General features: G+C 35.8%; 1 protein-coding gene across 16 annotated transcripts in view; it reads right to left on the bottom strand.

The window, feature by feature from the left end:
• Positions 1 to 21,953, bottom strand: part of PHIP (PHIP subunit of CUL4-Ring ligase complex) — a 164,062-nt gene that overhangs the window by 104,267 nt on the left and 37,842 nt on the right. For 12 of the 16 annotated variants that reach the window (XR_011388640.2, XR_007922917.3, XR_016233922.1 and 9 more), the window contains 3 exons: positions 21,101 to 21,261; positions 5,172 to 5,393; positions 4,799 to 4,899 (listed from right to left, as the gene is read on the bottom strand). Coding sequence is in view for 10 of the 16 variants with exons in the window: in XM_051854539.3 (XP_051710499.1) it covers positions 4,799 to 4,899; positions 5,172 to 5,393; positions 21,101 to 21,261 (484 nt within the window). In the remaining 6 variants the exon portion in view is untranslated. The remainder of the gene's footprint in view (positions 1 to 4,798; positions 4,900 to 5,171; positions 5,394 to 21,100; positions 21,262 to 21,953) is intronic. The other 4 variants (XM_070073853.2, XM_070073855.2, XM_070073854.2 and 1 more) reach the window with 1 other exon arrangement.

The raw sequence follows: 21,953 nt of genomic DNA, 5'->3' as shown, positions 1-21,953 counted from the left end.
GTATTAGCCACTGTTAATTAAGTTTCTCCCTTATGTTTACCTTCTAATGTGACAAAACATATCCCTTAAGGCTCCAAAAGTAAAAATCTTAAGCATTCCCCAGTCAAATCAACTAAGACTACATGACTGCTAGGTCACCTGTAACTCACATTAAAAAAAATAGAAATCTACTTGACCATATTTATATTAATTTTTGTATAACTGTATTATGTTGTTTTATCTTAATACTATTAAATGTTTAATGTTACAATCAACCAGATTAAAGAAAGAAAACTATCAATTTCAGACTTAAAAGCTCCACTATTCATCATACAACAATGTATATATAATGCTCTAGTACATGAATTATATTTGAAGCCCTACTCACTGTACTTTTGACCTAGTTTGTCTCTATTAGTGGAAGAAATATAAAAATATTTACAGCCTTAAGTTTGACAGCACTGCATAACTTCACAATCCACAACATCAAGTTTTAGAGTGGTTTTAGTTTTGTTATTAGGGTAAAAGCTTGTGACTATTTTTGATCTATCAATATTTTGAGCAGTGAGAACAGTCATTTTTTTAACTAATGTAGAATGCAACAAAAAGTTTTGGCTAACTAAATTAATGAGTTTGTAAATTATTTTAAATTGACAATTTTTCTTAATGGTCACAAGCTCTAATACTTATAACTGAGCACAACAGATTAAAGAAACAGGTGGTTATGAAAATACTTATTCAAAGCAAAATTAAACAATTACAGGTTAAGTAAATAAATCTGAAATTATGGAAACAAGAAACTACCACTTTCATTCATATCTTGTTAATTTTGGGTACAACTGTTCATATAAATGCCAAACAACCCTTTAGTTGGAACTCATTACCAGAATATGCTAATGAGTCTATAGTGTCATTTTTAAGTAGATAAGCAGGTAACAATAATTTATTTTTAAATGTATGGTTGAGGAAATTTTTTGAAAGAGGGCCTTAGACTCAAACTCTGAATTGAGCAAGCATACATCCCTGCCACTTATCAGATGTGTGACCTTTGGTAAATTAAGACCTCTATACCTCAGTTTCCTCTTGTACAAAATGAAGGTAACAACAGAAGCTATCTCAGAGTTGCTGACAAAATTAAATGAATTTAATTCATGTAAAATACTTTCTATAGTGCCTAACACACTCAATAAAAACTAGTATTAGTATTTTAATTAGATTCAACAAACTCTAGATAGCTCATATAATAACTGCTATTTAGTTTAGAACAGTGCTGAAGAAGTGGTCCTGACAGTATACTTCCAGTATTCAAATCCTGGCTCTACTCCCACTTGCTAACTGCTTGAACTGCCTATGCTTTTTTTTTTTTCGTTATTTGCACAAAAAATAGTGATTGTCCCTTCCTCATAGGGTAGTTACAAGACTAACAATGTAACAAATATGAAGCCCTTAGTATTAGCTTGACAGACTAAATGCTTACCAAAAATTTGGAGACATCATTATTATCTGCATATTTTAGGATCTCCATTATTTTACACCTAGTCAAAATATAGTTGGACAGTTTCTCCTACTGGAGCTAGCTTCCTAGTTACCAAGCCACTCAAATTACTTATCTAGGAAACAGTATCTTTAGATAAAACTCAATTTATCAATAGACTCGGGTTCCCAAAATTGAAATGATTTTTTTTTTTCAGTTACTGCAGACAGCGGGGTTTCCCAAGTCATTTCCCCATTGGCTTATACCAAAGCATCACAGCAATACAATATCTGTCTTGAAATATTAAAGGCTCGCTGAGAGGTCGGCGATGTGGTGCATTGTTTATAGCTGCCACGCATCCCAAATGGGCACTAGTTCATGTCCCAGCTGGTCCACTTCTGATCCAGCTCCCTGCTAATGGCCTGAGAAAAGCAACAAAAGATGGTTTAAGGTCCTTGCCACTCATGTGGGAGACCTGGATGAAGCTCCTAGATTTGGCCTGGCCCAGTGGTGGCAGTTGCAACCATCTGAAGAGTAAACCAGCAGATGGATGCCCTCTGTCTTATCCTCACTGTGTAACTCTGACTTTCAAAGATAAATAAGTATGTCTAAAAAAACAAAACAAAAAAAAAGAAACAGCTGACATAAATACAGTAACAACGTATATCCTGTCAAATTTTTGGGCAGTTATCAGTCACGTGTAATTACAGAAAGGAAAATAAATGACTCAAAATCAATATATCTAAGGAGAAATGGGTTATTCCTATTTCTCTGCCTGTCTTTGGCTTAATTTTTTAGAGGATAATCATAACAGCAAATAGAAAAGAATACCACTTGTAAATAACAAGAAGAAACTTTAATACCTCAAAAGAGAAAAATCATAATGTAACAACACTTAGAAGAATATAACGCAACTATAAAAATTAACACAAGTGCCTTCAATAAATACAATTAAGGAAACAGCAGAAAACTGTATAAACTTACCTAATTATTTTGTATGAAATCATTAATTTGTATGAAAAATAATATATATAAAATAATATAATATATAATATATAATATAATATATAATATATTATTATATATAATATATAATAATATAAATATTACTATAATATAAATAATAATATAAAAATAATAATATATATACATTGTGTAAGGATAGTGGGTTATATCTATATATATATATCTATATATATATATCTATATCTCTACATAAAATTTCTGAAAAAATTATTTATATGAAAAAAAATCACCTCTCAAGGATCCAGAAACATGAAACATTATTGCAAATAGTACTGTCATCCTCAGAAAGCACAAATAAGACAGTTTAACTATATAAAACATTTTCTGTTTCTATACTAAATTCCTAATCGCTTTTTCTTGTTTAAGAAAACAAGATATGAAGAGAGTACTTGGTACAGAGCTTAAGATACCCTTGGGGTGCTTACATCCCACATGGGAGTGCCTGGATTTGACTCCTGGCTCCCCTTCCAATTTCAGCTTCCTTCTGAAATGCACCCTGGAAGGTAGCAGTGACAGCTCAAGTAGTTGAATCTCTGCCACCCACGTAGAATACCTGGATTGAGTTCTGGGCTCCTAGTTTTGGCCTGACCCAGCCCTAGCTGTTGTGGGCACTGGGGTTGTGAACCAGCATATCTTTCTGTCTCTCCCTGCCTTGCCCTCTAACAAAAACATCTATGATGAAAAGACTATGAATTGACTTCAAGTTTTTTCACCAAAACAAATGTATCTTCTAATTCCTTTTTTAAAAGTGTATCTGTTTATTTTATTTATTTGAAAGGCAGAGAATAGCTCTCATCTGCTGGTTCTCTCCCCAAAGTACTTGCAATATCCAAGGTTAAGCTAAAGCTGAGAGTCAGGAATTCAACATAGGTTTCCCATGTGGGTGGGAAGGACCCAACTCCAACTACTTGAGCCACTCCTGCTGTTTCACAGGTATATATTATCAAGAAGCTGGAATCAGGAGCAGAGTCAGGACTCAAACTTATATACTTTGATATGGGACACAGGGTCACAAGTATTGTTTTAATCAGTAGGCCAAAGGCCTATACCTAATTGTATTTTTTGCACAAACTTTTTGAAGCCCCCTCATCCTTAAAGGAAACAATTAAATAATTGCTACTAGCTACTCACGTCAGTAAAACACTTCCATTTTTATCTAATTTTCTACAGAAAGTCTTTAAGTACTAAGAACATAACTAAAGTGAAATTAACTTACTTTGTCCAAAGAACTATATTTTACCATAATTTCTTCTCAAATATACTTTTTCTTATGTTACTCTAGTTGCTATGCCCCCTACTGCTCTGTCACATGAACCATTCTATAGGAGTGTTCAAACACATGAAGTTTAAGAAAACTATGCCTTGATTTAGAAACTATTAGCTAAACACCACTGTTCTAAAATTAGAAAAGGTGTAAATAAATTATTTTATTAAATAATTCAACTTTGGTTGATAACATATAACTAGAAATCAGAGATAATTATTGAGATATACCTTTTAATCCAAATTACTTTCAATCCTGACAATGGCAGAAATGACCATTTCAGTATTGTGAAATCACTAAATACACTGCTTCCCATGGACAAATACAGCACTTCCTCTCTTACTACAGCCATTTAAGAAGCATAGAGTCTAGCACACAGAGACAGAGTAGGGAAGTGCTATATACTAGGACTTGCCAATTTAAAAAAAAAAGGTTTTAATTAGAAGAAAGTCATTTAACCTTTCTTTACCTCAGTGTCCTTAATCAAAAGTAACTCTCCAGTCAACTTGTTTTGATGAATAAGTATTTTTAAAATAACTAAAAACATAAATGCAAAATGCTACTATAGGTGTATATGTGCACCTATCTACCTTAATGGCAGACAGTGAAACTTTAATTGTTTTCCTAAGTTTCCTTAGATCTATAATAAAATCAAGTTTACAGATTTAGTAACATAATAAAATAATCTTTAAAAATAGCATTAAAAACTATTATGTCCTCAGTACCAAAAAGAGCTACTGAGACAAAACAGTATAGCACACAAAGAAATTGTAATAAATCAAGTATATTATGAATGAAAGAAGGGCTAGGATAAAGTTAAGAGAGCAAAGGCGTAGACTTGTTAACAAGAGAAAACTTTCTTTGAAGCATACAAGAAAAAAAACAGCAGGGGTGAGTGAAAGGCATAAAACTGAAAGCAGTCAGTGAATAGTTAAAAAGAATTTCTATTATTTACTCAAGGAAAAAAAGTAAACTTATTCCCATTGTCAACTACTATTGCAATTTCAAACATTAAATTAAACACAATTACTCTATGAAACAAAATAGCAACTGACTTTATTTTAAGGGTTCCAGCATCCCAGAGCCAAAAACAAATAGTGCCATCTGCCCCAGTAGAAGATAGATATCTCTTTGAGCCACTGCACAATGGTGAAAACTGAAAAACAATCACAGAAAAAAAAATTTATAAGCATGACACGGTCCAAATAAAATCCACTTTTTACCATATTAACAGTAACTAATAACAACAGAAAACACGCAGAACAGACCAAGGTCATGACTAGCATGGTACTTGAAGTTCACATATTTAACCGAAATACTCATTTCTTCATTTTGGTTGATCTTATAAACTGGACTGAAAAAGTAGCTTCTTAAAATCAACTTTAAACCAGAAGCAAAAAAGGATTTCACAGGGATTAAAACAATTACCTGTAGTGATGTAATTGATGCACTGTGGCCCTGAAGAACAGCCAAAGGTGCACAGGTTCGAAGACACCAGACTCGGATCATTTTATCGCAACTTCCAGCTGCTATCATGGTATTCTCATAGTTTACAGCCATGTCTGATATTTCAGCAGCATGTCCTCTTAAAGTAGCTAATAATCTCCCATCGTCTGTTGCCCAAATTTTCACAAGACAGTCATCAGAACCCTTAAATGGATAGTCATAAAATTGACAGCATAAATTTTAACTTAAATTCTTAATGCTTATAAATAAATCATATCTGTTATATTCTCTTCCTAATAATTTTATTTGTAACACTGCAAAACACTAAGTATTTGTAATAGGAATTTTCCTTTCCATAAAACTCTGTATTAAATAATTTACTAATAATGAATCAATCTTTCATTTCCTTAAAGTAAGACATTTATTTATAATTCACTGTGTGCCCATCAAAAAGCAAGGGAAGCTGAATGTTGTTAATAATTAACATTTACCTATGGTCCCCTACCTACCATCCAAGGTAACCGCTATCTGTAATCTTTTAAAAGAATTTTAATTTCTGAAGTAATAAAACAAAGATATAGTTGCAAAATAAGTGTAATATATAATTATAATCGATACTTTTATGTTATTGTTATATAAAACTGCCAATTTGGGGGTTTTTCTCTCAGGAAGGAAAATCTTATCATTGATCTCTAGCTAAAAACAGGTCATCAGGGGGCCAGCGCTGTGCATCAGCAGGTTAAAGCTATGGCCTACAGTGCCGGCATCCCATTTGATTGCCGGTTCAAGTCCTAGCTGCTCTACTTCCAATCCAGCTCCCTGCTAATGTGCTAAGGAAGGCAGCTGAGGATGGCCCAATTCCTTGGGCCCCTGCACCCACATGGGAGACCCAGAAGAAACTCTTGGCTCCTGGCTTGGCCAGCCAGGTTATTGCAGCCATTTGGGGAGTAAACTTGCAGATGGAAGACCACTGTTCTTCTGTCTCTCCTTCTCTCTCTCACCTCCACCTCTCAATTAAATAAATAAATCTTTAAAAAAAAAAAAAAAAAAACTAAGGCCATTATCTTAAACTACAAGTCAGAAAAAATTAATCTTATCTGTATAAAGTAAAATTACATAAATTACTTGCTTAATCTACTATAGCAAGAAACTCAGCAAGGTATTATAAAAGGTACAGTTTCCTACTAATACCTATATTTAACATTTAAATTTTTTTTAACTTTTATTCAATGAATATAAATTTCCAAACATTTAAATTTTATATTGACAAAGTAATGACTAGAACTTCCAGGCTTTATCATGAAAGTTTTTAATATATAAAAATGTAGAGAGAATAGAGTCATCAGTCTCCATACTTCCAAGCCCCAGGTTCAAAACTTATCAATGTCTCTGCCACATTTAACATAAAGCAGGAAACATAAACACTTGCAAAATTGCCAAACGTTTCGCAAGATGAAGTTTTACTAAAGTTTCATGCTAGATTTCCTTAGAAATTCTTAATCCATTTAAAGAAAAACAAAACCATTACATATCTAAATACTCTGAGGACCAACAAAGGCAAAGGATTCCAAGATGTTTTCTGCTTCATACTGACAACATACACAATATATAAATGATAACCCAGTATTAGCGATACATGTTAAATGCTATAGTCATATATTAAGTCAGATTTTTACAACACTACCTAAAACACTCCCTAAGTAATTATAAAATCAGTTCTTCTGATTGAGCTTTAAAGCAAATTAGATTGGTTACTAACCAAACCAATAAAGGAGTAGCAATAAAACTTAACTGATAAGCTAGTCACATCAAAAACTGGTATTGCTATTACATAAACTTAATCTAGGTTCTTCATCTATAAAATAAGGACGTTATCTGGCTCCCTGCACCTTTAAATTCAATAATTCACACATTCATTTCTCCATTTGCCTCATGGTTAAGTAGGTGCCAGCCACTAGAGATACAAGGATGAGATACAAAGATACAGTAATCCAATCCTTGGAAAGCAAGACAGAAGAATGTAAATGCAGTAACGTGTTCTAAGGGCTATGCTGTTAATCATCAAAGATTCCAACAAGAGAGTGTTCTTTTTTTCCCAAGAAAGGGGAGAGATAGGCTTAGGCAATAAGTTCATAGGCTGGGATGTTTAACAGTCTTATGCATGAAGAGGCAAAGCAATATAGTTAGTACCATAGAGCACAGAGCCCAGGGTCAAATGTCTGGGACTGTTTTCAGGTTACATGACCTTGTACTTGTTATATGCATTTCCTGTGCCTTTTTTCTCACCTGTATCTACACAGCAGGAATACTGAAGATGAGAGGGAAGACACAAGACAGTACTTGGTACATGATAAAAGTTATATATGGACTACATTATTATCACCATTGTTGGCAGTAGTATTCTAATTCTTATGTTAATAATATTCTTGTGACTTAAAAGTAGAACAAATATCCCATATAGCAACTAGAGAGAAAAGTAGGTTCAAAGGCATGAAAACGTGGGAAGTTCAAGGAACTGTAAATGACTTGTAAGATAATTCAAAGTGTGAGGTAAAGGCATGAGAAAGAAGCAGGAAAAAAAGTGTGAAGGACCTTTTGCAATGTACTAAAAAATAGAGTATATAATATTAATCAATGAAAGATATCAAGCAAGTGAGTACCAGGGTTATATGTATATTTTCCAAAGATCCTTGCATAAGTTTGAATTAAGCTAAAAAGTAGGAGATGGGCAAAAAGTTTTAAAAGTAGTACAGGAAGGAGAGAATGAATGGTAAAACTCAGATTGTTATAGCACAAGATAAGAAGAGATGGTAACAATTACCTGGGAATAAAAGAGGTTTGGATTATATAACTGATTATCTTTAGAAAGTGAAGAAACAGGGGCTGGCACAGTGGCTCAGTAGGTTAATCCTCCGCCTGTGGCACCAGCATCCCATATGGACGCCGGTTCTAGTCCCGGCCGCTCCTCTTCCAATCCAGCTCTCTGCTGTGGCCCAAGTGGTTGGGCCCCTGCATTCTTATGGGAGACCAGGAAGAAGCACCTGGCTCCTGGCTTCGGACTGGCGTAGCTCCGGCCGTTACAGGCACTGGGGAGTGACCTTTCTGTCTCTACCTCTCACTGTAACTCTACCTTTCAAATAAATAGATAAAATTAAAAAAAAAAAAAAAAAAAAAAAAACAAGAGACTCTGACTTTTAAAAAAACCAGTCTACATTACCTCTTGCATATGGGAAAGTATACCAGGTATATGTTGAACCAAAAAAATGGCTTGAAAGTATTCATTCAACTCAAGTTCACCAAATTCTACAGATTTAGTCAATTTATTCACTTCTTTGCTTATCTTTCAAAAATTAAAGCAATACAATCAACCCTCAGTATCCACAGTTCCTATTCTACCAACCATGGATAGAAGGTACCTGGGGAAAAAATTGTACCTGTACTGAACATTATACAGACTTTTTCTTAATTATTCCCTAAATAATACAGTATAACTATCTACTTATACAACATTTACATTGTATTAGAAATAAAAAGTAACCTAGGTAAGATTTAAAGTATACAGGTAACTGTGTGTAGGTCCCATGTAGACACGTCATTTCATATAAGAGATTTGAGCACTCATGAGGTTTCCAGGAACTAATCCCCTCTGGATACTGAGGGATGACAGTATTCAGTTCTGACCTATGTTCAATACAAAAGTAAAACTATTTATTCTAACATAGGTAGACTACATGATAAAAGTAAAATCACGGCATCTCATAAGGTTCCAAAATACTGATATAATTCAGTTTGTTCTTATGAATCTGATTAAAGAGTTTGCTTTACATTCTACCACAGAAGGTATTTCATGTATATAAACAAAAAAAATCCAGAATTTTTGACTAAACGTAACTAATGGAAGAAACCGTGGTAAGCTGTGATGTAAAGTCAGTCTACAGTGACTTTTCACCACTACATTCTTTTTGAGTTTAATATTTGGTAATCTTACTAATTAAGTTCTATTTTGTAATTTTATTCTATTTAGATAGGCAATAAAAACAAAAGACAATGCATATTCTCCCCCTGAAATACACATTTTCTAAATTAACCTTACTTTTTCTCTACCAAATTACAGGAGAAAATGTTTGGATTGCCCTTTTGAGTAAAATTCTCCTTACTATCCTCTTCCATGAACTATAAAATAGTTTGCTCCCCCTACCCTCATCCTTGCCCCCCCCAAAAACTACTGAAAGAATTTCAATCAGAACTCCTACCTCATCATTATTTGTGACTGTTCATTTATGCATATTTATGGAGAGTTTAAAGAAAGAATACAAATGTAAGTAAATTAATTGAAAGGATTGCAGAAGGAAAATTTGTTGGAAATCATTTTCATAACTATATTTGTGTTTAAAATGAATGTAGAAGAATGAATTAAAAAGTAGTACAAACTGTTCATTTTTAAAAAGACTAAGAAGTTGAGCAGAATTTAAACTATTTCCACAAGCCTAATTCCAGCTCTGGAAGTTACTAAAGGCAAAAACATGCCAAACAGTAGGATTATAGTCTTTTAAACAAAGAAAACTAAAATGTCAGTAGAGAGGGATGGATATTAAAATAAAGGGAATATTAAGCAAACAATTAAATGGACCAATAAAAACAACTTCTAAGATGTATAAAGGAGAAAGAAGAAGTAGGGTACAGATGAAGGTATTGTAAAGCAAAAAGAATAGAAATGTGATGATTTTAACCTTAGCAAAAAAGAAAAAATCTGTAGATTACTTCTTAAAAGAGGGAGGAAAAGGAAATAAAACAATGACTCAAAAATTCTGTAAACCAACAATGAAACACTTGCTAAATTTAGAGAGCATGATTTTAGAGATATCAACTATTGTTTCGCGGCCTTTTGGTTAAGGTCTAGTGTAGAAACACATCAACTGACAGTTTTCCCAGCAAAGCTCCAATGTCCAGGCTATTTGTTTTTAATAACATCTATTGTTGCTGACAGGGTGGGAAATTGTCCAGTTGGGAAAAATTGGAAGTGCAAATGAAAATAATAATAAATTAATCCAGAAAGGGTCTTAAGTGCCTATTAAGTAACTTGGATTTAACTTGGCGAGATAGCTATTAAAGAATGTTAAACAGGCAAGACATAGTTACTATAGTATTTTAGCCAGACTCTTCTAGAGTCAGAGTACAGAATAGATCTGAAGCTACAAGAGGTCTAATGCTATAGTTGAAAACAATGGGAGCTAGCACTGTGGCGCAGTGGGTTAACACCCTGGCCTGAAGCGCAGGCATCCCATATGGGAGCTGGTTCGATACCAGGCTTCTCCACTTCCGATCCAGCTCTCTGCTGTGGCCTGGGAAAGCAGTAGAAGATGGCCCAAGTCTTTGGTCCCCTGCACCCATATGGGAGACCCAGAAGAAGCTCCTGGCTCCTGGCTCCAGGTCATTGCAGCTCCGGCCGTTGACACGAATTGGGGAGTGAACCATCAGATGTAAGACTTCTCTCTCTGTCTCTGCCTCTCCTCTCTCTGTGTAACTCTTGACTTTCAAATAAAAATAAATATCTTGAAAAAAAAAAAAAAGGTAAACAATGATAGGGGATGAGACTACCAAGATGGAACATTTATCTGAAAACCATGAATGACTTTAAAGAAATCCATTAGCTGGGTACAAAGTTGAAAATGCTTTTTCGAAATTCATTTTTCAATCAAATTATAATAGGCTAGTATTTAATAGCAATCAAACAATAATGTGGAACTGTCAATACCATGAAAGAGTGATCATTAATGAGTTGGCAAACAGGTGCTTACATTAAACCTAGCAAATGTTGGAAGGGCAAAATCACAACAAAAACAAAGTCTGTGTAGCTTTTTATCTTACTATATAAAGTATAGTAGACAATTACAGAAGCTATTGTGAAAATAAGAGCTAGAAGATTAGAGGTGACAACCATGTGAACTGTTCAATAATGAAAATACTTCTGCCGGCGCCACGGCTCAATAGGCTAATCCTCCGCCTAGCGGCGCCAGCACACCGGGTTCTAGTCCCGGTCGGGGCGCCGGATTCTGTCCCGGTTGCCCCTCTTCCAGGCCAGCTCTCTGCTGTGGCCAGGGAGTGCAGTGGAGGATGGTCCAAGGGCTTGGGCCCTGCACCCCATGGGAGACCAGGAGAAGCACCTGGCTCCTGTCATCGGATCAGTGCGTCCACTGGAGGGTGAACCAACGGCAAAAAAAAAGGAAGACCTTTCTCTCTGTCTCTCTCACTGTCCACTCTGCCTGTAAAAAAAAAAAAAAAAAAAAAAAAAAAAAAAAAAAAAACTTTACAGGATGCAGCAGGTAATGACAAAGAATGGCTGACTATATATATTTGAAAATAAGTTGATTTTGCTCAGATAATCTTATTATCATTAAGAGTGGGCATTTGGCCTTACAGTTAGAATGCCTGTGTCCTAAATCAGAGTGAGCAGGTTTGACTCCCAGCTCCTGACTCTAGTTTCCTGCTAAAGCAGATTCTGGGAGATAGCAGTGATAGTCTCCTGCCCCTCATGTAGGAGACCTGGATTGAGTTACTGGCTGCCAACTTCAGTTGGGCCCAGCCCAGGCCACTGCAGGCATTCTGGGGGAGTGAACCATTAGCTGGGAGAACTCTCCCAGTCTCACAAATAAATTAACTATACACACACACACACACACACACACACAGGATCTAGGGACCAGTGCTGCGGCATAGCAGGTAAAGCCACCACCTGCAGTACCAGCATCCCATATGGGCACTGGTTCAAATCCCACTTTCAAACTACTCCATGCTAATGAGCCTGGGAAAGCAGCAGCAGATGGTCCAAGTACTTGGGCCCCTGACCCCACATGCCCACATGGGCAACCCAGAAGCTTCTGGCTCCTGGCTTTGGATCAGCCCAGGTTTGGCCACTGCAGCCATCTGGGGAGTGAACCAGAGAATGAAAGATCTGTCTCTCCCTCTCTCTGTAACTGATTTTCAAATCAATAAAAACAAATGTGGATCTAGGGACCAATGTTGTGCCATAGCAGGTAAAGTCATATGGGTGCCAGTTCACATCCCAGCTGCTCCACTTCTGATCCAGCTCCCCGCTAAAGGCCTGAGAAAAGCAGCAGCAATGTCCTAATTGTTTGGGCCCCTGCCACCAACATGAGACCCAGATGAAGATCTAAGCTCCTGGCTTCAGCCTTGCCCAGCACTGGCCATTTGGGGAGTTAACCAGTGGATGAAGCTCTCTGTGTAACTCTTTCAAATAAATAAATCTGAAAAAAATCTGAATCTATAAATCTTCCCTTTCAAAGAGAAGTATCAATTATGCACATCAACGATTACAACTTTGACATGAAAATAAATTATGATTTATTAATTTAACACCTTAGAATATTTGGCAATCCCTGAAAGCATACCATTACCAGATGGAGCCAAACAGAATTATAATCTCTTATAAGTCCCAAATCTCAACTCTTAGTGTCATTAAAACAGTAAATGAATGTCAAAAATGTCATGTAAGAGAGGGTATTTGGCATAGGGATTAAGACATCCATATCTCACATCAGAGTACCTAGGTTCAAATCCAGACACTGGCTCCTGATTCCAGATTCTTGCTAATGTAGACCCTGGAAGGCAGCAAATGATGACTCAGGTGACTGGGTTAATTTATGGATGGTTTCTGCCACCCACATAGGTCATCTAGTTTGAGTTACTAGTTCCCAACTTCAAGTTAGCCATCCCCAACTGCAGAGAGCTGGAGAGTAAACCAGCGAATACAAGTTCCCTCAATCTTACTCTAAAAAAAAAAAAAGAAAAGAAAAAAATCATGTAAACTGTCATGCATACTATAAATAACCCATTTTCTTATTCAAGTTAAAAAGGAGCAAACTTTGGCAGGTGTTGGATATGCTTATGACCTTTACAGTGATGAAGTTATCATGCTATTTGCATTTATCTAAATTCATTGTATGTACACAATAAATACGCATATTTCTTTGTATATCAATTAGACCTCTTTAAAGCTACTTTTTAAATTAAAAGGGGGTGGGGACAAGTCCTTCAGGCAGAACTAAAAATTGCTCATTAATTTAAATGTGTTCAATTTCCTTTCAATATAAGGTACTTTTTCTTGCCCATCTGTCAGAGCTATTTAATTTTCCTCACAAATTAGCTGAAGCTTTAGTATCAATCACTCTATTATATGTCCAATTTCCTTGCCCCCTTCTCCACCTATACCACCAGTGACCAACTTAGTGTAGCTCTAACATCACTTGTCACAATCCTCCTATCAGCATGCCAAATGCCATCATGGCACAGAAAATAGTATACTAATTATGCAATACTACAAATTAATGAATCGCCTACTTAAAAGTATGCTTGCAATTCTGTTCCCCATGAGCCTTTTGAAGTACTCACACATTTGGGACGTTAAATCTAATCAGTAATACTTTTTAAAAAAATCTGCTCCCAACTCAGTACTCATTCCTGTTGCCATACTTTATTAATCACCTATGGAATTCAGCCTTATTCCTTAACCAAGATAAAATATCCTCACCTGATAAAATATTCCACATAGAAAATCAGAATCTATTCATTGTGGACCTAATTAATTACCTTCCTAGCAAGTCCAACTAAACTATTCTCAAACATCCCAACTACACCTACTATCTTTCTTCCTTTAAAACCATCATATAACAATGATCTTATCTCATATCTTCCAGTTTGCTTTCTACTCCCTTCCAATTAACCCAGTTATTTCACATTTTGTTTAGCTCTAAATTACCATACTCCAGGTCTCTTTTTTATTACTATTAAAATATACTATTAAAATACACTTCTATAAATCTTTTATGTGCTTTTAATGTCTCAATAGCAAATGCCTCCCATATGTCCAGCACCCAGATTTATCAACACTCAACAATTGACTATTTTTGCTCCATAATTATCCTCCCTCCCACTCCATGTAACACACACACATTAATTTTTTCCCAACTTTTTAAAAGCAGGCTGCAGACTGGATTCCCCATCACCTCTAAATAACCCATTGTGTATCTCTTTAAAACAAGGAAACTTCCCAACATAAGTTGGGAAATCAGTATCAGTAACATTACTATCCAATCCACAGGCCCCATTCAAGTTTTTTCAAGTATCCCAATTAAGTTCTCTTTTCCTTTTGGATCCAGGATCCCATATGTTAACACGTTACATTTAACTGTCATGTCTCTTCTGTCTCCTGGAATACTTCTTCATTCACACCCTTAGCAGTTTATAAATACAAACCTTACAGTTTTTGTAAAACAGCCCAGAACACAGGTCTATCAATGTTTTTAGCTTTTTAGATATTTTTTCAGATTTTTAAATTTTTTTTATTTTTTAAGATTTTGTTTACTTGAAAAACAGAATCAGAGAGAGGTAGAGAAAGAGAGAGGTCTTCCATCTGCTGGTTCATTCCTCAAATGGCTGCAACAGCCAGAGCTAGATCAATCTGGGGCCAGGGGCCAGGAGCTTCCTCCAGGTTTCCCATGTAGGTGCAGGGGCCCACGGATTTCACCCATCTTCTACTGCTTTCCCAGGCCATAGCAGAGAGCCGCATCAGAAGTGAAGAAGCCAGGATTTGAAGCAGCATCCATATAGGATGCTGGTGCTACAGGCCAGGGCTTTAACCTGTTGCACCATAGCGCCAGCCCCATTTTTATTTTAAAGGTGGGGAGAGATCTTCCATCTCCTGGTTTTCTCCCCAGTTGGTTGCAACAAGGCTGAGACTGGGCAAAGCCAAAATCAGGACCCTGAAACTCCATTCAGGTCTTCCATGTGAGTGATAGCAGCCCAAGTACTTGGGCCATCATATACCACACTCCCAGGCACATTAGCAAGAAGCTAGATTGGAAGTGGGGCAGCTTGGACTCAAACCTGAGCTTTGACATGGGATGCCAGCAATACAGGTGGCTGCTTAACCTGCTGTGGCACAACACTGGTCTCCTCTGACAAATGTTTCTTCATGACCAGATCCAAGTCACATTGTCTTTATAGGAACCCCACAGACAAGTAGCTGCATTTTATCGGAACACTACCTTTAGTTAATACATCCCACCACTAGTGAAGTGAACTTGCTCTTGTGGTGCTTCCAAAGTTTCTCCTCTTTTCCTCATCTCTAACCTTTAAAAATTAATTTAGTATCTTATGGGGGCACATTGCAAGAGCATGCCAAAATTTGCAACCAAGATATTCTATCAGCTTTTACTTAATAGAGAAATCAATCACCAGAATATGTTGGAGAAGATATATACTGGCAAATAGAGTAACTAGTACAAAGGCTCTAAGTCACCAGTTGACTGTGCAAGTTTGAAAGACTAGGAAAAACCCAATGTTACGGAAGCACAGAAGAGAAGAACTTGTCTTACAGATATTTATATGTTATCTCCAACAGATTCCAAGTTTCTTATAAGAGATTATTTTTATACCTTAAATTGGCTGATTCATCCTTTTTTGTATGCTTTTATATGCACAACACATGCAGCAAGGCAATACAGATCTATAAAATATACTAAAATCTTCGCTATTAAGAGGTTCACAATTTAGTAGAGAAACAGACATCTAAAAAAACTCATTGCTACATGGTAACAGACGTACACAGTTCAGCGGGAAAACTGGATATTCAGAAAAGACTTTTTTAACTGTCAAGTTTTCATTAGTCTACAGTAAGTATCTTCAATTCCCATTCCCTTCTCAGTGTATTACAATGTCATTCCTATCCCTCACACTAAAATAAAACATTTTTTATCACGATCATTCATTGTCCTATTCTGTTGCTTAGATTGGGCAATCTGTAAACAACAGAAATTTATTGCTCACAATTCTAGAGGCGGGAAAGTCCAAGATCAGTAACAGTAGATTTGGTGTCTGGTGAAAGACATCACTCTGTTTCACAGATAGCACCTTCTTCTGTCTGTGTCTTCACATGAAGAAGGAGGCAAACAAGCTCCCTTAGGCTTCTTTAATAAGGGCACTAATCCACCCATGAGGGCAGGGTCTTCCTGACTTAATCACCTCCTTTTAATATCACATTGGGAATTAGGCTTCAACATATGAATTTTGGCAGAAAAAACATTCAGACCATAGCACTCATTAATGATTTGCCAAATCCAAAAGATGCCTTTCAGTCCTAATTTTACTTTAGACTTCAGTCTTTTCATGAAATACTCATCTCTTGGCTTCTAAGAGATCCCCTTGTTTTTGTTTTTTGTTTGTTTGTTTGTTTGTTTGTTTTTTTGGTTTTTTTTTTTTTTGCCGTTGGTTCACCCTCCAATGGCTACTGCGGCCCGCGCACCGCGCTGATCCGATGGCAGGAGCCAGGTACATATCCTGGTCTCCCATGGGGTGCAGGGCCCAAGCACTTGGGCCATCCTCCACTGCACTCCCTGGCCACAGCAGAGAGCTGGCCTGGAAGAGGGGCAACCGGGACAGAACCCGGCACCCCAACCGGGACTAGAACCCGGTGTGCTGGCGCCACTAGGCGGAGGATTAGCCTAGTGAGCCGGGAGCCGGCCCCCTGTTTGTTTTTTCTCTGGCTTCTCATGCAACTTTTCTGTGGAATCACTGACTCTTTCCTTTGCTTCAAATGTTGAAGTTTCAGCTTTCTTAACAATACATACATAAGCAATTATACTTTCTATTTCTGTACTGAATTATTCCTAAGCTGAATCATCTTTCCAGATCTCTCTCCTGAGTTCTCATTACCTACTGGGCATTTCTACGTAGCTTTCTTCATAAATATCTCAAAGACAACAAGAACAAACTTCTCCCTTTAAATACTCAGCGTAGTAAATGAATGAGCCTTTTAAGTCTTTTAAGTCACATTAAGTTAAAAACATGTTATCCCATATCCTCTCCCTCTCAAAAATTTTACGGAAAATACTTATTTTGTTAACACATTTCAAAAAAAATTAGTATTTATTTATTTTGAAAGGTGGAGTTACAGAGAGAGAAGTAGGTATCGTTCATCTGCTGGCTTCCACTCCCCAAAAGGCTGCATCTGCCAAGGCTGGGCTAGCCTGGAGCAGAAGCCTGGAAATCCATCCAGGTCTCCCATGAGGGTAGCAGGAGCCCAAACATTTGGGTCATCTTCTGCAGCTTTCCCAAGTGCATTAACAGAAAGCTGGATTGGAAGGGGAGAAGCTGGGAATCAAACCCAATGCCCATTTGTGATACTGGTGTCATAGGCTGCAGCTTAATCTGCTGTGCCATGCCAGGCCCAGAAAATACTTGTTATAAAAAAAAAAAAAAAAAAAAAGAAAGAAAGAAAGAAAGAAAGAAAGAAAAAAAGCATAGATTTAAAAACTTTTTGTACCAAAACAGACCTTTTAACTTTTCCATAAACGTTTTAAAGTCCTCTCAAGTAGAAATAAGTCTCTCAAATCCCAGATAACTTATTTTCATTTATTTATTTAGATATGATTTATTTGAGAGGGAGGAGAGACAGAGCTCCTACCTACTGGTACATTCCCCAAATGCCCACAATGACCAAAGCTGCTGGTATGAGAACCAGAAGCTGGGAATACAATTAAGGTATCCCATTGGGTAGTAAGAATCCAATTATCTGAGCCATCAACACTGTCTCCCAGCCTGTGTACTTGCAGGAATCTGGAGTCAGGAGCCAGAGCCAAGAATCAAACTCAAGCACTCTGACAAGAAGGTGGGCATCTTAACTTCTAGGCTAAATGTCCCTCCAGAAATCTATTTTTAATCTGTTAATTTCATCTATACTTCCACTCTTTGTTCAAGCCCTGATGATTTCTTGAATCGCTGTCAGAACTCTTCCACCAACGCCTTTGTGTAAAATACTTCATTTCAGTCTATACTCCACAACAATGCACAAGAATGATTAAAGAGAAATTCTACTCACTCTTCCATCTAAATCCATCATTTGCTTTTCACTGCCTTCAGGAAAGAAATCTACTCTTTAGCACGTCATAAAAGGATCTTGATTTTATTCCCCATCAACTTGCTTAATTATCATCCATACTTCCTTCTGTGTTACATTTATGTTGTAAGCAATAAGCCACAATTACATTCTCCCAAAATTTGAAAGGCCTTCCTCTAGGTCTGAAATATCCAGATGAACATTGCAGAGATTTTACTTCTCCAGTCAATTTCCCTACCATCTCCTGGGATCATGCATACTCCATACAGGTTCTTACTACACTGTGTCAATTCTGTCTCTTTACCATCAGAGAATTCTCCAAAGGCCAAGTACTAAGTCTTTATATCCCAACTGCTTGGAATACTGATGGGTTGTAAAAGACTTTGAAATTTGTTAAAAGAATGCCTAAACTAATAGCTTAAATACTGCTTATTTATATCGCTCTTTTGTTTTAATTTCAATGGAAGAGAGACACATTTTACATTTCCAAGAAGAGAGAGGAAATCTTTGCTTCTTAGAGGAAATTCAATGAGCAGACTCTCGTACTGTGAGTGCCTTAGTCCTGAGAATTTATTAACTCTGATTTTCTTTGGTAAATATTATTTGAGGCAGTGATTCTGAAACCAAGTAAGAAAAAGTTAAAAGACTAAGAGAGCCAGGGTAAAATATCACCTGGTAATTATGCTAACTCCCTCCTTTAGTTTTTTCTTATTATTCTATTGGGAATACACTCATTACTAATGAAATATAATTTTTCATTAAATAGAATTTCACTTTTTAATTACAATGATTTGCTTTTAAATCTTCTTTGGCATTTATAGAATAAGATTTTAGTGAAATAAAAAATAAAACAGGTAAGATTTACTTAAATATGTCTATAAAATTACAGCAGCACCAAATAAAATTTAATGACTGCTACTATATACACTGTTCAGTTCTAATTATATGCATTCTTTCATGTAAGTCCACAACAAATACTGTGGGGTCAGTACAAATATTATCTATTCTCCTCTCTCCCTTTTTTTTAAGATAATAAAATTAGAGATGAAAGAAATGCCAAGATACACTAATAAGAAGTGGTACACCTGTGATTGAGAGCTCTCTGATGCCAAAGCTGATTATCTTAACCATAATATTATACTGCCTCTAGCTGCGCCTATTTAAAAGCACTCAAAAGAATCCCTTGGGAAAAGTTTCCAACTATATATTATATGTACGTACACACACACACACACACAGACACACCAGTTCCTTAGAAATAAATCTACAAGATTAAAATACCAAATACATAAAAGACGAAGATTGGTTAGACCCATTCTGGCTCCTAACTTCAGCCTGTCCCATCCCAGACTGTTGTGGACACTGGGAAGTGAATCAGCTAATGGATGCTCGTTCTTTCTCTCTCTCTCTCTCTCCCCCTTCTCTCCCTCTCTGCTTTACAAATACATAAAATAATCTTTTAAGTTTATGGAAAATGCACATTATCTTTTAATTCCATTTTCCATGAACTTTTTTGAAGCCCCCTCATACACACACTATCACTTGACGTGATAATCATAAAAGTACAAGGAAATTTTAGACAAACTGTGCTCTCTTCTCTGCATTTCTTATTAGGAAGCATTTTGTTGTAGGTAACTGAAAATCACCAGTAAAAGTAAAATAATTACAGATGAGGCAGGCATAATTAGCAAATTCTATCAATACTTAAAGAACAAACATCTTTTACACACCACAGGACTACTTTGCTTTCTTCATATATCTTCAACTAAAGGAAACAATCAGAAAACAGCTTCCTCTTCACTTATCATTCTTGTTTCCCAAGACAAATGCCCTTAGAAGTAGGAATTAAATGCCTAGAAAAGGACTGCAAATTTTTATGTACAAAGCCAGGTAATAAATATTTTAGGCTTTTGCAAGGCCATATGGTCTTTGTCATAACTATTCCACTCTGTGACTATAGTGGGAAAGCAACCACAGACAATATAAACACTGAATATGCTTGTTTCAATAAAATTTGATTTATAAGATTAGGTGGTGAGTTAGAGAGTCTGCTAATTCCTGGTTCAAAGTGTTTTACCAACTTTATACCAACCATTGTACTAAATTCATGACATACCAACAAGCATATTATCTCACTGTATGCCCACTCACAAGATTCTAAATTATTATGTAATTCACATCAAAACACAGAAAATGTTTCATGAAGTATAACAACCAAATACTTAATACTTATTTGTTTTTCCATTTGTTTATTTGAAAGACAGAGATCAATCCTCTATCCATTGGTTCATCCTCAAATGCTCTAACATCTAGGGCTGGACCAGGCCAGGACAAATGTGATAAGCAGAGTACTAAATATCTTTTGTTCCATGTTTTTTTCTGTTACAATCTTAAGGGAAAGTTCCCACAGGCTGGTAAGTGGGTTTCTAAGGATAATACTAAAAGGTTCATTTAATAATCTTCTACAATTAGCTTAACTCAAGAAATGCCCTTGGTTTACAATTAAAATTACTGTATGACATTTTGTAAAATGTCAAATTCCAAAATCGATAATATGTTGAGAATTACATTTATTCATGATGCAGGGCCAAAATAAGAAGATACCTCAAAAAGTTCATGGAAAAGGTAACTTTATTTAAGGGCAAAAAATGTTGAAATCCCCATTCTTTTTTCATAATACACATTTCCATGAACTTTCTGGAGACCTCTCTCAAGCATCAATTTAAACATTTTTCACACCAAAATAAATGTATCTTGTAATTCCATTTTCCAAACTTTGTGAGTATCCCTATTTACCTGTGACTGTATTTCGACATCACATGTTTCAAGAGTTTTCCAAAATTGGAGGAAGTCTAAATTTGAGTATAATTTTTGTTATGCTAAGTTAAATTAAATGAATTTTCAAGTTTCCCATTAAAAACAAAATTTTTATTTTAAATTTATCTGTGAGCAATGTTTCTTCAATTTCATGTGAAGATGATACTTTGCAATTACTTACTGTAAATATACGTCTGCCAGTTCGATCAAAAGTTACACAGTACACAGAAGATAAATGTCCAAGAATTCGTTTGTGCATTTTCATGTGCTGATACACTGCAGTTGGGACAAGTCGCTCTAGTCTGTATTTCCCATTCAGCTTCCTTGAAAACAGAGTATCCGCTACCAAGAAAAAGGGGGAAATAAATATAACCCAAAAAATTAATATTATCAATTTATAACCTTTTAAGAATTCACGTATTTTAATCTGCCATATGTTGGTAAAAATAAAGATGCTAATACATATGGCTCCCGGTTGTCTTCAAAACAGTCAATAAAAATATTTCTCCTGAAATAAGTCTGGCACCATCATGCTTATTTTAATTACAAATATATTTTAATAAATATGCATAAAAACAGTTAATTAAAAAAATGCAGTTAAATGACTTATCCAAAGTCACAGTGTAAGGCTTAAAACTAGTATTAAAATCCAGACTTCCTTACTTTCTGACTAAAGTATTTAAAAACAAAAAGCATTTTAAATATTATATCTTCAAAAGCCCCCTAGAAGATATTCTTAGATAAACAGTAAAAACTGGAATCTAGTGATTTTTATTTTCATCAACCAGCAGTACTCAAAAGTTCTAAATATGACATGAAAAATGATTTTCAAAAAAGAACCTTTGCAACAAGTGAAGACAGAGGAGTAAGTCATTAGCATTATTAAAAAGTAAAAATTAAACTGGGAATCCTGCCAAACATCTGCATAATGATTCCTTCTCTAGAATCCAACCCATTCATTCTAACCACCCTTCAAAATCTGACTAAAGTTTATCTTCTGCTCTAAAGCTAGATTTGCTTACTCCAGCCTAAAA

This window comes from Oryctolagus cuniculus, chromosome 5, assembly GCF_051225735.1.
Source record: "Oryctolagus cuniculus isolate XC-2025 breed Fujian yellow rabbit chromosome 5, ASM5122573v1, whole genome shotgun sequence".
Lineage (NCBI taxonomy): Eukaryota > Metazoa > Chordata > Mammalia > Lagomorpha > Leporidae > Oryctolagus > Oryctolagus cuniculus.
Note: the sequence above shows the minus strand (reverse complement) of the source record. Positions and strands in the feature narration are given on the sequence as shown.